Genomic DNA, 20,810 nt, shown 5'->3' with positions numbered 1-20,810 from the left:
CACACAATTAGTTACAATGTCTTGTTGTTTGTTGTTGTTCACCTCCATAGTTGAGTGATTGATGCCGCTAAATGCAATGAAAGAGGTCTGGGTTCAATGCCATGCAGGGTTGGGGATTTTCACCACACAGCTACTGGCTGTTGTGTTTTCTCATCACTATTTCATCATCGTCAACACGCAAGTTGTCAAAGTGGCGTCAACTAAAAAGACTTGCACCAGGCAGCCGAAGTCCCTGAAAGGGGACTCCCAGTCAAATATGGAAATGGCTCTGAGCACTATGGGACTTAACATCTATGGTCATCAGTCCCCTAGAACTTAGAACGACTTAAACCTAACTAACCTAAGGACATCACACACATCCATGCCCGAGGCAGGATTCGAACCTGCGACCGTAGCAGTCGCGCGGTTCCGGACTGCGCGCCTAGAACCGCGAGACCACCGCGGCCGGCCCAGTCAAATATGTCACACGCACATTTCACATTGTTAGCTGTTGAAGCTCCCGAAACTATTGTATACATTTAAAATTTTTTTTAAACAAACCTTGTTACCTTCGACTGTTAAATTTATTTATTTATAGAATCCACGTTTGCAGTTTTTGCTTTCAGCCATTTTTCAAGTAGAACTGAGTGAAAATTTCATCTATTAGCGAGTCTGAAAACTGAAAAAAACACTCATTTTCCTTCTTGGCCTGTTGGAAGTGGAGAAAGGCCGAAACTGCAATTATGGATTCTGTAGTTAAATTATTTTAACGGTCAAAGACAGTACAATGCATTTTAAAGCATTATCTATGACTATGGACCTTACAAAATAAAAATTTATTTCTTTATATTTAATAAAATAGGAGAAAATACCGACTGTTTCTGTATATTTGTCATTTTTGTCCCAGTATTTTGTAAATCTGAAGGCAGTGGAAAATGAACGAATCCAGTAGCCACCTATATTAAATCACAACTGTAACTGAAATAATCAGGCATGATAACCGACATACAGCACAACTGAAGCATGTAACTTTACATTATAGGTTTTCACCGCTTATTGAAATCTTTAGAATTAATCTACTAACATTTTCGATACGATATATTAACAAAGGTTACATACATTTTCAACATCTTAAAATGGTGCAAATTATGTCAACAAAACATGCATCATGTAGTCACTTGGTGGAAGAGTCTTTGTTATTTTTAATAGTTAGGCGATCTTAGCGTAAGTGATCATGCAGTCGACTACACTTTCCAACAACTGCTGTGTCTCTCCATAGAAACGGCCTTACATAATTTATACTACTAATTGGTTCAAACATTTACCCAATCACCCTGTACGAGTTGCAAGTTGCCTATGCAGGGTGTCCCAGCTATCTCGTCCACCCAAAATATCTCTGGAACAATAACAGCTATTGGAAAACGACTTTCACCGGTATCAATGTAGGGCTGGGGCCCATGAATGTACATATTTGGAAACATTCTAAAACGAAAGCATATGTGTTTTTTAACACAAACTTATGTTTTTTTTTAAATGGACCTCCTATATTTTTTCTTCAGCAATCCATAGCATGACAAAGCACCTACAAAATGGCGTTGATTTCATCGCAATATTCCCATTACATCCCGAGATATTGAGACGCGAAGTTGACGCTTGAAACACCCGACATGCGCTGCTAGCGCACGTCCTGAGGCTCAGGCATGAACCCCATGCTGCCCGTAATCGCGATGTGATTGACATGTGTAATCACACCTCCATACTTATTAAGAGGTCCGAAACGAATAATACTGTCTGCTGCCATCAACTGTCATAAGCACATAATGGTTTCCCTCTTGCACGTTTTACGTATCTACGTACACAATATGAACCAGTACCGATCGGTGTACACCAGTCAGGTTGTCTTATTTATCCTGCACACCCAAAATAAGGTTTATCTAATGCGTTATATGACCCATTGTGCCTGTCGCGCAGGGCCTGGCTCTACCTAGTCAAGTGTCCAACGTAGTTCCCACTACTGCTACAGTTACCACTTCGCCTTGTTTATGATTTGCGACCCATGCAAACTCCTGTACTCCACCACCCTCCGAGCATCCCATTTGTTGTTGCTTTGGCGTGCAGTACACCGCTTGCCAGTGTAGTCGTGCATCAGAGTAATCTAGTGACGGCACGGAGGTAGTACGCATTGTGAATAAACGTTGTGTTGTGGAACTTATACTGTACAGTATAATGTACACACATGAAGATATGGTAGAAATGCTGCTGATCTATGGAGAATGTACGTTGACGGGAAATACGTTATGAGATTGCTTGTTTGTTGATAGTACTGTTAGCGAAAATTATGATTATTAAGTTAATATGTCTGTTTTCTACCCTACTCTACATACCTGTACTGTACCCTGTTGTAGGTGGACGAAATGCTGTTCAGGCAGAACGACTGTACAGAAGACGATTCCCTGACAAGCCATCGCCTTCGCACCGGATGTTTGGTCGTCTCACATCTCGTCTACGTGAAACGGGAAGCTTAAATCCAAGACCTCGACATCGTCCTAGAACACGCACAGATGAACGTGCTGAAGTTGCTGTGCTCGCTACCATAGCTGTGAATCCTCAAATCAGCACACGTCAAATTGAACGTGAAGTTGGTGTGTCGAAATCAAGTGCACAGCGTATTCTTAAACGTCATAAATTTCATCCTTACCATGTTCATTTACACCAGGATCTTCATGGAAATGACTTCCGCAATAGGGTAACATTTTGTCAGTGGGCTCAGCAAAAACTTCTGACTACTCCAAATTTTTTTGCAGATGCTCTCTTTACCGGCGAGGCATCATTCTCCAACAAAGTAATTGTCAATATGAGGAATATGCATTATTGGTCCGCAGACAATCCAAAATGGCTCCGTCAGGTAGAGCATCAACGTCCGTGGAAAGTTAATGTTTGGTGTGGGATTATTGGAGATACCATTATCGGACCTTTCTTTATAAATGGCATCCAAAATGGCAGGCAATACTCCAGATTTATACGACACAATCTTCCTGTTCTCTTGGACACCGTACCTCTGAACCGGAGAATGGTCATGTGGTATCAGCATGACGGATGCCCTGCACATAACGCCTTACGAGCACGACGACTTCCGAGCCGTAAGTTCCCTGGTAGGTGGATTGGACGAGGTGGCCCAGTTAGGTGGCCTGTCCGATCTCAGGACCTTACACCGCTGGATTATTTTCTTTGGGGAGCAGTGAAGGATGCTGTTTACCAACATGAACCAACAACACCAGAGGACATGAAGCAACGCATTATTGATGCTTGTACAGCCATCAAAGCGGAAACAGTAGCACGAAGTAGGGCATCCTTCATCCGCAGAGTGACCCTATGTATGCAAGCCAATGGGCATCACTTTGAGGATGAGATGTGAACGCTATGTTTAGTACGTAGTGCTGGTATCACAGTGGAAGTTTCAGCAAAGGGCCATTTTATCCAGTGATGCTAAGAAACATTTGTTTGCAACAATTTGTCATTTAACCCATTAGATAAACATAACATTGATAATTATGTGATAATAAAACTAATTGGTTAAACATGTTTACATTCATCTTCTATGTCCTACCTGAACTTCCCAAATCAAAACATTTTTACCTAAACAACGGTAATACTTTTAGTCCACTTGCTCGTTTCACTAAAACTATCAACATGAATTTTACTATTACGAGTGAATGATTAACTGTCACTTGCGCTAGATCTACAGTAAAGTAAAGTTTTAACGTTGAACGGCATTACCTTTTTAGTAACGGATTAACGATAAGCGAAGTTAACTTTGTGACTAACGTTGCGGTACACAGATATGTTACAGAACCGTATCACCCCTAGCCTATGGGATAAATACCTGCTGGAATGTACGACGTTAATGCAGGATGGCAGCAGACCGTATTACTCGTTTCGGACCTCTTGATAAATATGGAAGTGTGATTACGCATGTCAATCACATCGCGATTACGGGCAGCATGGGGTTCACGCCTGAGCCTCAGGACGTGCGCTAGCAGCGCATGTCGGGTGTTTCAAGCGTCAACTTCGCGTCTCAATATCTCGGGATGTAATGGGAATATTGCGATGCAATCAACGCCATTGTGTACGTGCTTTGTCATGCTATGGATTGCTGAAGAAAAAATATAGGAGGTCCATTTAAAAAAACATAAGTTTGTGTTGAAAAACACATATGCTTTCGTTTTAGAATGTTTCCAAATATGTACATTCATGGGCCCCAGCCCTACATTGATACCGGTGAAAGTCGTTTTCCAATAGCTGTTATTGTTCCAGAGATATTTTGGGTGGACAAGATAGCTGGGACACCCTGTATAATGGCTTCCATGGACTACAAAAGGTTAATTTTCCATGTTTCATATAATTATTGATCAAATTTAAGAGTTAATAGTGCTATCATAATCTACTCATCAAGATGTATAATAATAAGTTCCACGCTTAAAAATTGTGTTTATGCCTTGAGGGAACGTAACGTACGGTGCACATGTACCTGGATAATATTCATATAGTATTGGAGAATGAGAACGCTTAGCGACTTCCAGCAGAGTTAAAACAGAATTTCAAACCTTTTCTAAACTTTTCTGCGCTTAAATACTATGTGTCAAACATTTAATACATCAGCTCGTTTGAAGGCAATGTTTATTAACCGTGGCGGCTCGCTCAGAGTTGATTTTCCTCCGAAAAGAGAATCTTTGGTCGGCCGGCGTTTGCGGGAGCCAGGTGGCGCTCAGGGGGCGAGGCGATGTGGCTCACGAGAAGGAAGTTAGGTGGGGTTGATGGAGTGGAGCCGGGGGTTTAGCGAGATAGTTTGTGAAGGCCTGCGCTGCAGCATCCAGCTCGGCAATTGTGACCCGTGTTGTTTTGGACCTGGCAGTGCATTGTTGTAATCACAATCCTTGAACTGGACCCATAGATTCATCGTACGTCGCCTTACTTGCAAGATTTTATTTTCGTAGGTATTTCCTCTTGCTGTTTCGGCCCGAACTTGAAACGAATGAAGATGAACAAGCCGCGATATTGTGGCCAATAAAACAGTGCCCGAACATAGAATAGATTTCCTTTACTTTACGTCTATGGTCACTAACTTTTTGTCAACAGATTACCTGTTTCCGTCTATAACGACCATCTTCAGATCTGCAGCATAATATGGGAAAAACGTAAATACATTAGCAGATTGCTTACAGCTTAAAACAATAAAATAGACCATAGTGAAAAGTACTGCTGACATACATACACATTTGTGCGCTTTAAGTATCAAGAGGCATACCTGTTTTATAAAAACAATGTCCTATTGTACTGCAGCCATAGTGGCATCGTCAAATGTTAAGTGCAAAATTAGCACCAGCATCGTCAAATATATATAAATAACAACATATGCAAGAGTCATCTTGTCAGCATCACTACTGTTCAAAACAAACTGCCGTGCAGTAGCCACAAGATGTCTGTGTTGTAAGTTCACCAGATGTGGCTACTTTAGCCATATCAAGTCTTCAATGAATAATTGAACAACGTAAAATAAAGGGAGGATACAATCGGTAAAGTCTGCAATGGACGTATAAGGCATAAGAGACATTACAGTAATAAAAAGCGATGAAATAAAACAAGACAAAAGCTAAATTGTTAAAAAGACGAAGAGATAAGAGGCAGTAATTGACATATACTCAAGTGCCAACATTATAGATAGTGAGATAAATAATAAACTGCTTACGTAGTGCACAGAATAATATAAAAACTATAAAACAAATAGCTAAAGAAGCCAAACTGAAAGAAAATATGCTGCCATACGTAATCAGCGTCCTTTGTTATCCCTAACGCCAGAATAACTCATGGGCGCGAAGTGGTTAGAGGAACGTGACCGCCAAAGGGTCTCTCGTACTCTGCGGCATTCGAATGAAGATTATTATTTTGGAAGTTGAGGTATTACAGGTCTTTACACTGTCAGTCCATGCAATCTTAATTACGATTAGCGCCTTGCTGCTTGGGCGAAACTGTAATATTTATGTGTATAATGTGCATAAGGGACTGATGGTTATTTTAGCATGTTTTTGTGTTGTCCACTGAGCCCACTAAGGCTAAGGTGCGACCTGCGTGACTTTGCGGCTCTGCTTGTTGATGTCCAGGACGCGTTATTTACCTGTCTGCTTGCTGGCGGGAGAGTCGCAAACTGTAAGCCGGTAGCGATTTTCGCTTCACTCGTTTTTTAAACCGCTAAAATGCTAATCAGTGGCGGACGCCCTTCGGGGCCCTTACTTGTTTGTAGTATTCCATGTAATGAAGTTGACGTATTACTTTTGTTGTAATAAAATACCCTTTATATTTATTCATAATTGTTGTGTTGCCTAGGGAGAAAAATGTTTGAAGAGTATAAAAAGGTAACTCTAGTGGGACTATTTAATTGATTCTTGGCAAAATTTAGTGTACTAACAAGGGAACCTCCCCATCGCACCCCCCTCAGATTTAGTTATAAATTGACACAGTGGATAGGCCTTGAAAAACTAAACACAGATCAATCGAGAAAACAGGAAGAAGTTGTGTGGAACTATGAAAAAATAAGCAAATTATACAAACTGAGTAGTCCATACGCAAGATATGTAACATCAAGGACAACTTAAGCTGAGCAGCGTCGTGGTCCCGTGGTCCCGCGGTTAGAGTGAGCAACTGCGGAACGAGAGGTCCTTGGTTCGAGTCCTCCCTCGAGTGAAAACTTTACTTTCTTTATTTTCGCAAAGTTACGATCTGTCCGTTCATTCACTGACGTCTCTGTTCACTGTAATAAGTTTAGTGTCTGTGTTTTGCGACCGCACCGCAAAACCGTGCGATTAGTAGACGAAAGGACGTGCCTCTCCGATAGCAACCGAAAACATTTGATCGCAAGGTCATAGGTCAACCGATTCCTCCACAGGAAAACACGTCTGATATATTCTATACGACACTGGTGACGGCATGTGCGTCACATGACAGGAATATGTTGTCGACCTACCTAACTTGCACACTTGGCGAATCGATAAAAAGATTCTTCTACCTTGCCCGATTTAGGTTTTCTTGAGGATGTGATAATCACTCCCAAAAAAGTGATGAAAACATAAGAGTTTGTCACATAAACTGCAACAAATGAATGCAACAGCTTCACAGTCGCACAGTTTTCCCTGTGCTCTGTCAAGACATATGTTTTTTACGTTTTCAAATGTTTCCGTGCGTAGACCGTCAAATCCTGCATATGTATAAGCAAATCTGAACATGTCCTGGAATTTTGGAGAGCGAAGTTGAACCAAGGACCTCTCGTTCCGCAACTGCTCACGCTAACCACGGGACCACGGCGCTCTTACGCTGACACTCTCCTTGATGTTGCATATCTTGCACATGGACTACTCAGTTTGTATATTTTGCTTATTTTTTTCATAGTTCCACACAACTTCTTCCTGTTTTCTCGATTGATCTGTGTTCAGTTTTTCAAGGCCTATCCCTGTGCCAACTTATAACTAAATCTGAGAGGGGTGCGATGGGGAGGTTCCCTTGTAAGAACATTTATTTTTTCAAACCAGACATAAATTATGCTAAACAAGTTGTAGACTGAATTCCCTAAACAACTAACAGATGCTTTAAAACTTCCCTGGGTGGATCCTGGCTGGCAAAGACAGATTAACTACGTGATCAGTGAGTCAAGTACTCTGGCCCAAAAAATTTCGATAACACAAGCTGAATTGATCTGAAACTGAGCAGACCTTTGACTGATCATATCTACTGAAGTTTCTCTACATAGGTGCAGCTGAGAGCAAGTGGCGATTGAGATCTGTACGCCCTGACAATGCCGGAGCGACAGTACATTAACCTGTTTACTTCGTGCAGCCACGTGACTTTTATCTGGCGAGATGTGTGCGGCGGTGGAAGTGAGACGTGGAGGCGGCACCTGTGAATCGATCGCAAAAATGTCACGGTCCAGCGATCAGGCAGACGGATCACAGTTTATTCTCTACCAGAGCCCTGAAATCACCGTAGATTTCAGTGTGTGACGCACCCATACGCTGGTCGTACCAAGGACCGATTTGGCTCACTTATACGACAGAGAGAACAAGCATACCAAACGTCAAGACTGGTAAACCAGAAAACGAATAAATGTGCCCTCGGCAAACGAGTAGTCTGAGACGTTTGAAGCCACACTGTCAAACAGTAAGAACTTTACCACTGGCTCCCCAGTGTAAACTATTCGCAAGTGAACTCAGTCTCAGGACAGGTCCCAAGTACCAACCAAACATGCCAGAGCGTTGACCAGAAGTGGTTACCAGACCAGAGTCCCGCTCTTGAGATGTTCGCACCTCTTCAGAAAAGTAAATTCCATTTACCTGCAAAGAGCACCAATAACACTTCCTTCACCCCGTCTTGAGCCAATCACAAGGCTCTAGAGGCGCTCAATCTCCCCTCCCACACAACAGCACAAACTCATGTCGAACTAGAGCAAGAGTTAAGAAACCTGTGTCTCTGAAAAAAATAAAATTAACCGCCAGTTACTGGCTTTTTAAAGTTTTTGCGGAGGGGGAAGAGATGATTTTTCCCAAAGTCATGTCTCTTCCCACGGCAACAAGCAAACAGATACAATCTCAAAGATCTTAAATCGTCTGTGCCTTGGAGCTTGTTAGTCCAAGCTATTGGGTGTAATAAAGGTTCTATCTCTAAATGTGTCTCAGAGACGCCGGAGTTTTTCTTATCCAACTAAGGTGGCTGAGGGAAGTTGTTCAATGGCCTATTTACACAATTGGCAAAGACGAAAACATGTGGTTTTTATTATGTGTGGCTCTGCACACAACGCTCAGTTTACGACTCCACTGTGTAAACGCATTCCTTTAGACCATCGCCCTAGGCTAGGCTTCTGCTGACGCCGCAGCAGGTATCACGGCATTGTTCTGCTGGAGACCTGTCTCCATGAGGGGCTGCCCTGTCTACCCTTTACCGCTGTGGACCTGTTTGGCAAGATTTGCTAAGGGATGGGCTCACCACCAATTGCTTTCAACTCCCAACAAGCCATTTCTACGAGATAGGAATTTGAAAAATACCTCATGCTTTTAATCCCCTACCAGGCTCCATCAATATCAGGACGTTAACTTTCTAGAGTCTCGCTCAAGGTGCGTCAGGTTGTAATGAATAATTCTCGATATGCGAAAAATAGGTGAGAGAGTAACTTGTTCTTGCCCAAAAAGTGTTTAACAGGCCTTATATCTGATAGTCGGCGCTTCCTACTAAGGTGACTGAATTGAGGCGCCCTTGTATTTCAGTCGATAATTTACGACTTTGTCAGTCTCACATGTAAATCGTAAGCACGAAGACTTGCTTAAGGTTATTGTGCCCAGGCTGTAGTTCATTGCCTTGTTTTTCCTCACTATGTGGGTAATGTGAAGACCTGGTATTTGTATCTTAACTAATAAAGTTTTCTGTATCTCAGTTGGGCCTGCCACATTTGTTATGTAAGTTCAGCTGGGCCCTTCCAGCTGCAGGAGCTAACTCTGCTCCCTTTGGAACGTTGGGTCGGTTCCACGGCCTTCCTGGTTTTCTGCAAAGATAAAATACACGTTGGAAACGATAGCTGGTGTGCGCAATGGCGGCAAGGGGTTCTGTGCCTTTACATAGGTTGTTTCTCTGAGTGTCTCTGTGTGCAGATCCCATAACAAGTTAAGTTTATTGTGTACACTTTTGCCTCCATAACTTTGTGATTTGATCTAATAGTTGTATCTGTTATATCTGCCAGATTCTGACGTGTCTCCTGTTATAGTGTATCAGTGAAAGAAATTCGCCAGATTGTTAATTGCTTTAAAAGTAAAATTTTAATATTGAATTATTTTAAAAAATTTCTTGCTGCCAAGTTTTCCCACTTAATTATTCTCAAAGCCTTTTTGCATTTTCTGTAATTAATTGCTTTTTTTAAGAACATCGTATTCGCTATTGACTGCGGAAATTATTTATTTCACTATCACAGTTTCGGCCACTGGGCCGTTTTCGACGGGTACTGCAAAAGATTTTGGTTCAACACATATAAGGATTCAAAATTCTCCGACATGTATACATCCCATCGGCAAAAATACGCCCTTTCATTGCAGAAATACAGTAACATCAGACGAGTGGGAAGCTATGTACGACTCGAAAAGGCCCAAAGGCCGAAATTGCAATAGTGAAATAAATAATTTCTACAGTAAAAGCCGAATACGATGTCCTTTAATAAATTGTATATGACTGCGAACCTAGACCATGAGAAGTTAATTACTTATTCGTTTTTTGGAGGGACACCTATTTACTGAATTAATGTTGGATGATAAGAAATTTTGGAAGTAAATGCTTTTCATCTTAGTGCTATTATCAAGGCAATAATTTCATTTTATACTATTTGTAGGTTTTAGACTCTCTAGAGAAACGTTGTGCCATAATTAGAAGATTATTTGTGATGTTTCTTGTCAGTTTTATAGAAAAATATTGTGTAAATCTAAATTTTATCTTTTTGCCAGATGTGGGTCAGTTAACAATTTTAGTAGGCCTTTTCAATTTCCTTAATAATTAGTTTCTCTTGTTAAATGATGGCACTTGTTACTTTTGTAATAAATACATCGTTGTATATTATTACTGAAACACACACAACACTGGTGTAATACTCGACAATATTTATTATTTGCTCCTCGAACCGGTTTTAGTTTGTTACAGCTTCACCAGGTACAAAAATAAGTATGTGCTGTAACGAAAATTTGTTGGATAAAAGGTTTTAAACTGTGCTTGGTCAGAGTGTCTCCATTTCCAGAGATGAAAATGTTAATGTTAGAATTAGCAATAAAACAAAAGGGATTATTTCAGTGGAAATGCTATGTAAGATTATTTAACTGAGATAAACGCCGGCCGGTGTGGCCGTGCGGTTCTAGGCGCTTCACTCTGGAACCGAGCGACCGCTACGGTCGCAGGTTCGAATCCTGAATCGGGCATGGATGTGTGTGATGTCCTTAGGTTAGCTAGATTTAATTAGTTCTAAGTTCTAGGGGACTGATGACCACAGATGTTAAGTCCCATAGCGCTCAGAGCCATTTGAACCATTTGAGATAAACCGTGACTTAGTAACTATTGCACTATAGACAAATGGCAATGTTTGTATGTAGAAGAAAATAGTTGAACAATAAACTTTGGTGACATATTCCAAAGATGTCGCTGAACAAAAGGCAAGATTATTTTGTTCAGCCACATCAGCTTCGAATGTTTATTGTTCAAAATTTCTTCTACAGATAACTGTTGTATCTTGCCTATAGTTTATTAGTTATTGTATCATATTTTATTTAAGTTCCATAATCTTACATCGCATTTACATTGAAATAGTCCCTCTTGTGTTATTCCCAATTGTAACATTAACAGATTTCATCTCTGGAAATGGAGATAGTCTGTCCAAGCACAAGCTAAATTCTTTGATCCAACAAAATTTCACTGCACCACATGCTTATCTTTGTATCTGATGATGGCTCTAAGAATACCAATACTTGAAAAGTAGGTTAGAAATCAGATTAATAATGTTTCTCACGCAGCATATGTTCGATTTATCGGGCAACAAGAAATTTATTGGCTGTGGATGGTATCGTCAGAATGGAAATAATGAAGTCACTGTAAAAAAGTCATTAATTTTGGCTCTTATCTTGAATGGATTCCCACGTAGATTTCGTCGAAGTTGTTATGGCTCATCTTGTTGATTCTAGGGTGATTCCACTTTGAAGGTCCAGATCTGTATTTTAGCAATATTTGAAGACCTAACAAATGAGTTTTTCAGGAAATTCTTAATGATCAAACAATCCCAGATCAGAACAATGGTATGGTAGAAATAATTTTTGACTTGGTGTACACGATCCACATTTTTATTAAACTTCTTGTAAATTCACATATACTTCTTCTTAATCGTCACATCATCAAGAAAACAGTTTTGTATCAATCTTCATATATTTAATTTTCACTTCAACCAAACACAAGACTTGACTGTTCTTTTACAAAGCGAAATAACAACTTAACTTCTGCAAAGTGAAACAAAGACTGCTCCGTGCGCATTCGCGCCAAAACAGTTACAAGTAAGCCAAAGATTATGACAGTCTCACAGAAATGAATACACACAAGAACCATATCACTGCAATACATCGATACATCGGAGTACCTACACATCTATATGGCTGTGAGACATGGAGTTCCGAGCGAGGTGGTGCAGTGGTTAGCACACTGGACTCGCATTCGGGAGGACGACGGTTCAATCCCGTCTCCGGCCATCCTGATTTAGGTTTTCCGTTATTTCCCTAAATCGCTTCAAGCAAATGCCGGGATGGTTCCTTTGAAAGGGCACGGCCGATTTCTCTTCCCCATCCTTCCCTCACCCGAGCTTGCGCTCCGTCTCTAATGCCCTCGTTGTCGACAGGACGTTAAACACTAATCTCCTCCTCCTCCTCCATGGAGTATCCGGAAACAGGACTTCCATAAGCTCCTTGTTTTTGAGAGAAAAGTGCTTCGGAAGATCTTCGGTCCGATTCTGGATGCAGATACAGGGGAAACTGGAAAGAGACCGCCAGGGAGACCCAAGAAGCGTTGGAGGTATGGACTCCATGAAGATTTAAACCAAGTGTCAATAGATGTGGACGAATGGCGGATAGCAGAAATGGACAGAATACAGTGGAGGAGGAAACTTGTAGATGCATGAGGTTCGCTGGGCCTGATCACGTAGTAGTAGCAGTAGTAAAATATTGCACCAGTGTTGTGTATGTTTCGTTCATAATACACTGCTGGCCACCGTAAATGCAACACCAAGAAAGACAAGAGGTAGCACAACAAAATTTATTTTGTAGATAACATGTTGACCAAGAATCAAATGATTACGTTTACAGACGTCTGTGACATGTGGTTCCTGCCAGAATCAGTAGCCAGAGTAGCCGCCATTGTTGGAGATCACCGCTGCCACACGTCTCGGCATTTAGTCAAAGAGACGTTGGATGTGTTCCTGGGGTACAGCAGCCCAAGCAGCTTCCACACGTTGCCAAAGATCGTCTGGTGTGGCAGCTGGGGATGTAATCTGGGTCACTCGTTGAGCAACCATGGACCACATGTTTTCTATCGGCGAAAGATCCGGAGAGCGAGCCGGCCAGGGAAGCAATTCAATCTGGTTATTGACGAAGAACCTTTGGACAATGCGTGCCACATGTGGTCGCGCATTATCCTGTTGAAATATGGCTGTGGCCGAGCCCTGAAGGTAAGGAAGGACAACTGGCTCCAGCACCTCGGATATGTAACGCCGGTTATTTAAAGTACAGGCAATGCGTACTAGAGGCGTGCGAGAGTAATATCCAATACCGCCCCATACCATAATACCCGGTGCAAGACCAGTGCGGCGGTGCATAATGCAGCTGTCCAGCATCCTCTCTCCACGGTGCCTCCACACTCGAATCCGACCATCGTGGTGCTGCAGACAGAAGCGTGCCTCGTCAGTAAAGACAACGTCATTCCATTCTGCCGTCCACATCCGTCTGTCATCACACCATTGGCGACGGAGACGTCTGTGGTTCTGCGTCAATGGTAGACGAAGCAATGGACGTCTTGCGTACAGACCACTCTGCTGTAAACGGCGTCGAATGGTACGCGCAGACACTGGATGATGCGTTACAGACGCAATGTGCTGTGCTATGGTTCGGGATGTCACTGAGCGATCCGTCACTGCCATGCGCACAATTTACCTATCAGCACGTGCAGTGGTGCACCGAGGTGAATGCGATCGACCACGTCGGTCCGTCGTACCCTCCTGCATCCAACGGTCACATATCCGCATTACAGTTTGGTTTCGTCCAACACGACTAGCGATTTCTCTGTATGATAACCCACAATCTCGGTAAGCCACTATCCTTCCTCTATCGAACTCGGATACTTGATCACAAGATGTTCGCTGTTGTCTACGAGGCATAACTGATCGTCTTGTGAAACAACCATAAGGTAAACACACGTGCCGAACGTACACTCGTCGAAATCGCCAAGCCCTAAATGGCGCTATGAGGTGGCGCCACAGGCGCGCGTGATGTGCGTCTGCGCTGAAATTCTAATCATTTGCATATCTCATCGCTGCAAACTCATGGTGTAAATTTCACTCGATTCGGATGCTTCCTTCAGGGTGTTGCATTTACGGTGGCCAGCAGTGTATATTAAATTTTCTATCAAGAACCGATGGAACAGTCAATCATACAACATGTTTGTATTTTTATCTAACGGTGAATGTTGTTGGAGAGAAAACCCCTTTCCATTTGGGTCCATTCCCGGAAATCGTAAGGACGTTGAGGCCCGTATCAGTACACATAGAAGTTCGAGTCTTTAAGGAATCGGAGGTTCTGCTGGCCTCTGTTCTAACTGAACAGCCTTTGCGGAAATGGTGTTCTTCTCGACCAGCAGGTGTTCTGTGGGAAGCGGTTCTTCCTCTCAGTACACGGTAGCCGGCCTGTAACGACTGGGCTGGGAGAGTGCCTGCCCGAGAGTAATCTTAGGTGGGCCCTGCGGCTCAGGTAGTTTGGCGAGGCTGCGATCGATGTGAGAGCGGCCGTAATCAGGTATTATTAATGCCAGCGCCCGGCAGGCAGCGGCCGCGCGCCAGCAGGCGGCACCGCCACCGCCGCCGCCGCCGCCGCCTCCGCCGCCTCCGACGCCGGCAGCGTCTTGGGCGCGCCGCGCCTCTGTGTCTGGTATCGACCGGGGCTTAGGCGTCCTCCTGCTGCCGCTGCCGGCGGGTGGGCAACTGTTGCAGTATTGATTTGACCCGGCGCGGCGGCGGCGGCGGCGGCGGGGGCGGCGGGGGCGGCGCGCCAACACATCGCGGCGGACACACGCGCCCGCGCCCAAAACACAGCCGGGCCGGCCCTGCCGCCCCCTCCGCGCTTAATAGAGCCCGCCCGCTCCGCCCCCACCTGCCGGCGGCGACCTTTCACCTTAGGGCAGCGGCGCGCGCTCTGCGCATCTGCAGTCACAGATACTCGGCCCCCCGCTGATTACGGCCGCTTTGATCTCGCCGCAGGGGGCGGCTGCCCATATTGACGTCAATCGGCGTTCCGGAGCAATCAGGTGCGGCTACCTCCTGCGATGTCTACACAGGCGCACAGCGGCCCGACATGTGTTCCAACTTGGGGGGGGGGGGGGGGGGGGGGGTTCTTTGAGGACGTTGACTCGGATGTCTTATTCGCACGAAGTAATGGCCGCTATCGACAGGGGATCTCAAGTTGATTCCGTATTTCTAATTTTCCGGAAAGCTTTTGACACCGTTCCTCACAAGCGACTTCTAATCAAGCTCATGATTTCCTGTCAGGGAGGTCGCTGTTAATAGTAATAGACGGCAAATCATCGAGTAAAACTGAAGTGATATCAGGTGTTCCCCAGGGAAGCGTCCTGGGACCTCTGCTGTTCCTGATCTATATAAATGGCCTGGGTGACAATCTGAGCAGTTCTCTTAGGTTGTTCGCAGATGATGCTGTAATTTACCGTCTAGTAAGGTCATCCGAAGACCAGTATCAGTTGCAAAGTGATTTAGAAAAGATTCCTGTATGGTGTGGTAGGTGGCAGTTGACGCTAAATAACGAAAAGTGTGAGGTGATCCACATGAGTTCCAAGGGAATCCGTTAGAATTCGATTACACGATAAATAGTACAATTCTCAAGGTTGTCCATTCAACTAAGTACCTGGGTGTTAAAATTACAAACAACTTCAGTTAGAAAGACCACATAGATAATATTGTGATAAGGCGAGCCAAAGGATGCGCTTCATTGGCAGGACACTTAGAAGATGCAACAAGTCCACTAAAGAGACAGCTTACACTTCACTCGTTCGCCCTCTGTTAGAATATTGCTGCGCGGTGTGGGATCCTTACCAGGTGGGATTGACGGAGGACATCGAAAGGGTGCAAAAAAGGGCAGCTCGTTTTGTATTATCACGTAATAGGGGAGAGAGTGTGGCAGACATGATACGCGAGTTGGGATGGAAGTCATTAAAGTAAAGACGTTTTTCGTCGCGGCGAGATCTATTTACGAAATTTCAGTCACCAATTTTCTCTTCCGAATGCGAAAATTTTTTGTTGAGCCCAACCTACATAGGTAGGAATGATCATCAAAATAAAATACGAGAAATCAGAGCTCGAACAGAAAGGTTTAGGTGTTCGTTTTTCGCGCGCGCTTTTCGGGAGTGGAATGGTAGAGAGATAGTATGATTGTGGTTCGATGAACCCTCTGCCAAGCACTTAAATGTGAATTGCAGAGTAATCATGTAGATATAGATGTAGATGTAGAAGCAAAAAAGTATGAGCAGTCGCGCCGCAAGACTGAATGCCACCTGATGCCATTGCAGCCATGTGGCGCGGTAAGTATACAGGGTGTCCCAGATACCTTACGACAAACGTTGGAGGGATAGAATCTAAAGTAATGAATTAGAATTTGTGCCAAGGCTGGCACTTGGACTCAGGTCTTCTGCTTATTAGACAGGTGTGCAACCCACAACACCACCATGACACTGTGGTTAACACACCTGCACGGAATATCATAGTCCAAGGCCCTCCCTAACACAAACTTCAATTCACACCTCCGCCTATCGTGATTTTCCACTTTCTTAAATCGTCAATATTGTGGAGGCTCTCCGATATTTGAATAGCACCCCAGCTTTGTAGATGACGGCTTTGCCGCAGTGGATACACCGGTTCCCGTGAGGTCACCGAAGTTAAGCGCTGTCGGGCGTGGCCGGCACTTGGATCGGTGACCATCCAGGCCGCCATGCGCTGATGCCATTTTTCGGGATGCACTCAGCCTCGTGATGCCATTTGAGGAGCTACTCGACCGAATAGTAGCGGCTCCGGTCAAAGAAAACTATCATGACGACCAGGAGAGCGGTGTGCTGACCACACGCCTCTCCTAAGCAGATTCTCACCTGAGGATGGTCCCCATGGGCCACTCGTAGCCTGACTACTCAGGGTGGGCGTACGACTAGGATATTCCTGCAGCTCTGTCAACCACCGTGCTAGGATGGTCTAGTGGATAGCACATCTACTTAGCAAGCAGGAGACCCAGGTTCAAGTCCCGGCATTTGCACACATCTTATTACCTCAACTTCTGTCCCTATTGAAGATAAAGTTGAGACTCAAAATATAATAAACACTGGGGGGATTTAGAGAGTGTCTTGACTAGCAAAAGGAGGATAGCAATCCCTGTCTGGGGACATCGTACAACAACGTGTCAAATTATCAAGATCGTAGGCGCCGGCATAAAACGTGACTTTATACGCTGACTGACATTAGCTGGGAATGAGATTTTCACTCTGCAGCGGAGTGTGCGCTGACATGAAACTTCCTGGTAGATTAAAACTGTGTGCCCGACCGAGACTCGAACTCGGGTCCTTTGCCTTTCGCGAGCAAGTGCTCTACCATCTGAGCTCCCGAAGCACGACTCACGCCCGGTACACACACCTTTACTTCTGCCAGTATCTCGTCTCCTACCTCCCAAACTTCACAGAAGCTCTCCTGCGAACCTTGCAGAACTAGCACTCCTGAAAGTAAGGATACTGCGCAGACATGGCTTAGCCACAGCCTGGGGGATGTTTCCAGAATGAGATTTTCACTTTGCAGTGGAGTGTACGCTGATATGAAACTTCCTGGCAGATTAAAACTGTGTGCCGGAACGAGACTCGAACTCGGGACCTTTGCCTTTCGCGGGCAAGTGCTCTACCATCCGAGCTACCGAAGCACAGCTCCCTCCTAACGGAGGTGGTTTGCCATTGCCTTCCTCCGACCGTAATGGGGATGAATGAGGATGAAGACGACACAACACCCAGTCATCTCGAGGCAGGTGAAAATTCCCGACCCCGCCGGGGATCGAACCTGCAACCCCGTGCTCGGGAAGCGAGAACGCTACCGCGAGACCACGAGATGCGAACATAAGTTTCATCTATATCACGCAAACATTTCCAGCCAAAACCAAACACCCAAATATCATTCTCTCTGAAGTTAAAATCTTCTAGGTTATTAGGCCGCGTCATGTTTCTTCTAAAATGTTCGACGTTTCGACCCTTCTGCTGGGATCTTCCTCAGGATCTTTTGGTGTCCACCACTGCTAGAACACTGTCAGAGACGAGTGTCGCGTCCACTTATAAAAGGGGAGTTCTCTGGCGTTCGTGCTGGAGTAGTGATAGTATTGGTTACAATTCATATGGCTACCATTAGTGGGCCATAGTCATAGGCTAATGCAGAAAAGGGGCTTTGGTAACTCATCTCCTGTGGATACCATTGGCGGTCATCGTCATTGGACAGAAAGGCTCTATTCCACACTTATGCTGGAGAAAGGTTATTGGTTGAAATGCCTGCTACCGCTGTTGGTTGGTCGTCAGCAGTAGCTGGATTCGAAACGGACAGAGCAAGAGAGGGTTAATGTTTACCCAAAATATTATTGTCCGCCGAGGTGACTTGCAGCGCGGTGTTTATGTCGCTCACACACCGCGGCCGCGTATTTACTTCCTTGATAGCTGGGAGCCACGATGCGGGAAGCCTATAGCCGTCCTCTCCATTGAAATTAGATGCATTCTTAGAAATTTCAACCGCTTCTTGGACCTTTCTTCTATAAATGTTTGTTTCTTTAGCCAGTACAAATACGTTATTAAAATCGATGTCAGAGCCACAGTTCTCGTGATTTTCCGCTACTGCCGATTTTGCATTTTGTTTTAGCCGCATGTGCCGTTCGTGTTCCTTAATGCTTTCTTTAACAGTTCTTCCCGTTTCGCCTACATACACTTTGCCGCAGCCACATGACACTTGATAGACGCCGGCATTGAGGAGGTAATCCGGTGCATCCGTTTTCCGTCGGAAAAAGGCTTTTATTTTGTTTTGACTAAAGAAAGATGTCTGAATACCATTTTTCTTTAAAATTCTGCTTATGCGGTCGGTGACCCCAGAAAGGAACTGTAACCTTCCGTACATCTGTGACCTTCGCCGCCAGCGCATTCATCCAGACTATGAACTTCCAATGTTTCGTGCCAGTATCTCTCTAGCCTCATGTCGCCGCCTGCATGTCACGCTCTGATCAGTTGAAAAACATGCAAGGATTCTCAGTGGCAAACCATGTGTTAGTCTGACAAGCACAATACACTTCCGAACGATTTTTTTCTTCATGGTACTATTGTAGCCAACGAGTTGAGGCAAAACATGCACTGTATCTCTGTAAGAGGTACAGGAGCGAGCGAGTGTGCTAGGGCTTATAGTCCACGCAAAATGCCATAGCCGGTAGATGTGCAGTCGATAGGGCACGAGTGGGGAGAGCAGCAGAGGTAGTGGCCACATACAGGCGCTGTAGGGGAAATGCCGAGTGCCGGAGGGGGAGTAATGCTGTAAACTAAAGCCTTCGCTCACATTTTTGTAAATATTAAGAGGAGCACCTCCACACTCACAATTACAGATCGACCAATCAAAAAGATTTGTCACCCCGATTTGATTAGCATCTAAAATGAATTCCGCTGAAAATGCAGCGATTTATTTTCATATGGCTTGTTAAACATTTGTAACATTCAGAGAAGTGTCGAGTGGCGAATTCTGAGTACAACTTACACATTTCTCTGGTTGCCATGTTAAAATATGCTTCTTTAGCCAAAACACACTGGAGTATTGCGAGAGAATTCTGAAACAGTGGTTTATTAAGTTTATTATGTGGGGAACTGAAGAAAAGTGAGGTCAGTAGCTTATTAAAAAGCATGTCCTCAGTACAAAAAAAAGTGTATTGTGTACTCTTATATTGTTCCAAAACCAATAGCGTTTCTCATTTCACCAACTATCGAGGGCCCCTAAAAATTACAATATTTCATCGAATAAGTCTGTAGTTAGTGGACTAACATGGTATATAATGAAGTTTTGCATACTAACCATTTAGTAAAATACACTCCTTTTTGAGTGCTATAATTTGCCAAAATCTCATTTGGATATCTCAAATCCTTTATGATAGACTGAAGCGCCAAATAAACTGGGATAGGCATGCATATTCAAATACAGAGATATGTAGCCAGGCAGAATGTGGTGCTGCGGTCGGCAACGCCTATATAAGACAAGAAGTGTCTGGCGCAGTTAGTTCGGTTACTGCTGCTACAGTGGCAGGTTATCAAGAGATGAGTGAGTTTGAACGTCGTGTTACAAATGGCTCTGAGCACTATGGGACTCAACATCTGAGGTCATTAGTCCCCTAGAACTTAGAACTACTTAAACCTAACTAACCTAAGGACATCACACACATCCATGCCCGAGGCAGGATTCGAACCTGCGACCGTAGCAGTCGCTCGGTTCCTGACTGCGCTGCGCGCCTAGAACCGCACGGCCACCGCGGCCGGCGCCGTGTTACAGACGGCGCACGAGCTATGGGACACAGTGTAACAACAACAGTTGTACATATAATAATTTTACTTCTGATTTTCGATGAATTAATGTAAGCAATGTTTTGATTTCATTTCTTTTTATTTTCGTGTCATTATGTTAACGAAAATGTAAGCAACTTTCGATGTGAATATTAATATTTATGTCAAATTTCAAGAAATGCTATAACAGAATTGATGTTGAATCTATTGTAAGGATGTTTAAAATTGTAATTGTGCGCCTGGTCCATACGTAGGCAATGTATTAGGATATGTGGAATGTAAAACCTTTGGTGAATACCCTATCTGTAGGGGAGCGGTAAAGGGTGGATGGCAGGTGAGCGCGGGAAAATGCACACGGGCGCTGCACGGCATAACGGGCTCAGCAGCAGTAGTAGTCGGAGTTGGGCATC

At 44.1% G+C, this 20,810-nt stretch overlaps 1 protein-coding gene and 1 non-coding gene across 2 annotated transcripts in view; one reads left to right on the top strand and one right to left on the bottom strand.

Moving 5' to 3' along the window:
* The first annotated feature begins 12,208 nt into the window (after nt 1-12,208).
* Trnaa-cgc lies at nt 12,209-12,281 on the top strand. The gene has a single exon. It is a non-coding gene; the product is annotated as a tRNA-Ala (tRNA).
* Nucleotides 12,282-14,597: 2,316 nt separating this feature from the next.
* Nucleotides 14,598-20,810, bottom strand: part of LOC124598176 (translation initiation factor IF-2-like) — a 102,965-nt gene continuing 96,752 nt past the window's right edge. The window contains exon 2 of the mRNA XM_047135983.1: nt 14,598-14,995. Coding sequence (XP_046991939.1) covers nt 14,598-14,995 — 398 coding nt within the window. The remainder of the gene's footprint in view (nt 14,996-20,810) is intronic.

Source organism: Schistocerca americana, chromosome 1, assembly GCF_021461395.2.
Source record: "Schistocerca americana isolate TAMUIC-IGC-003095 chromosome 1, iqSchAmer2.1, whole genome shotgun sequence".
NCBI classification, from domain to species: Eukaryota; Metazoa; Arthropoda; class Insecta; order Orthoptera; family Acrididae; genus Schistocerca; species Schistocerca americana.
The sequence above is the reverse complement of the archived record's forward strand: the minus strand, read 5'-3'. Positions and strand labels throughout refer to the sequence as shown.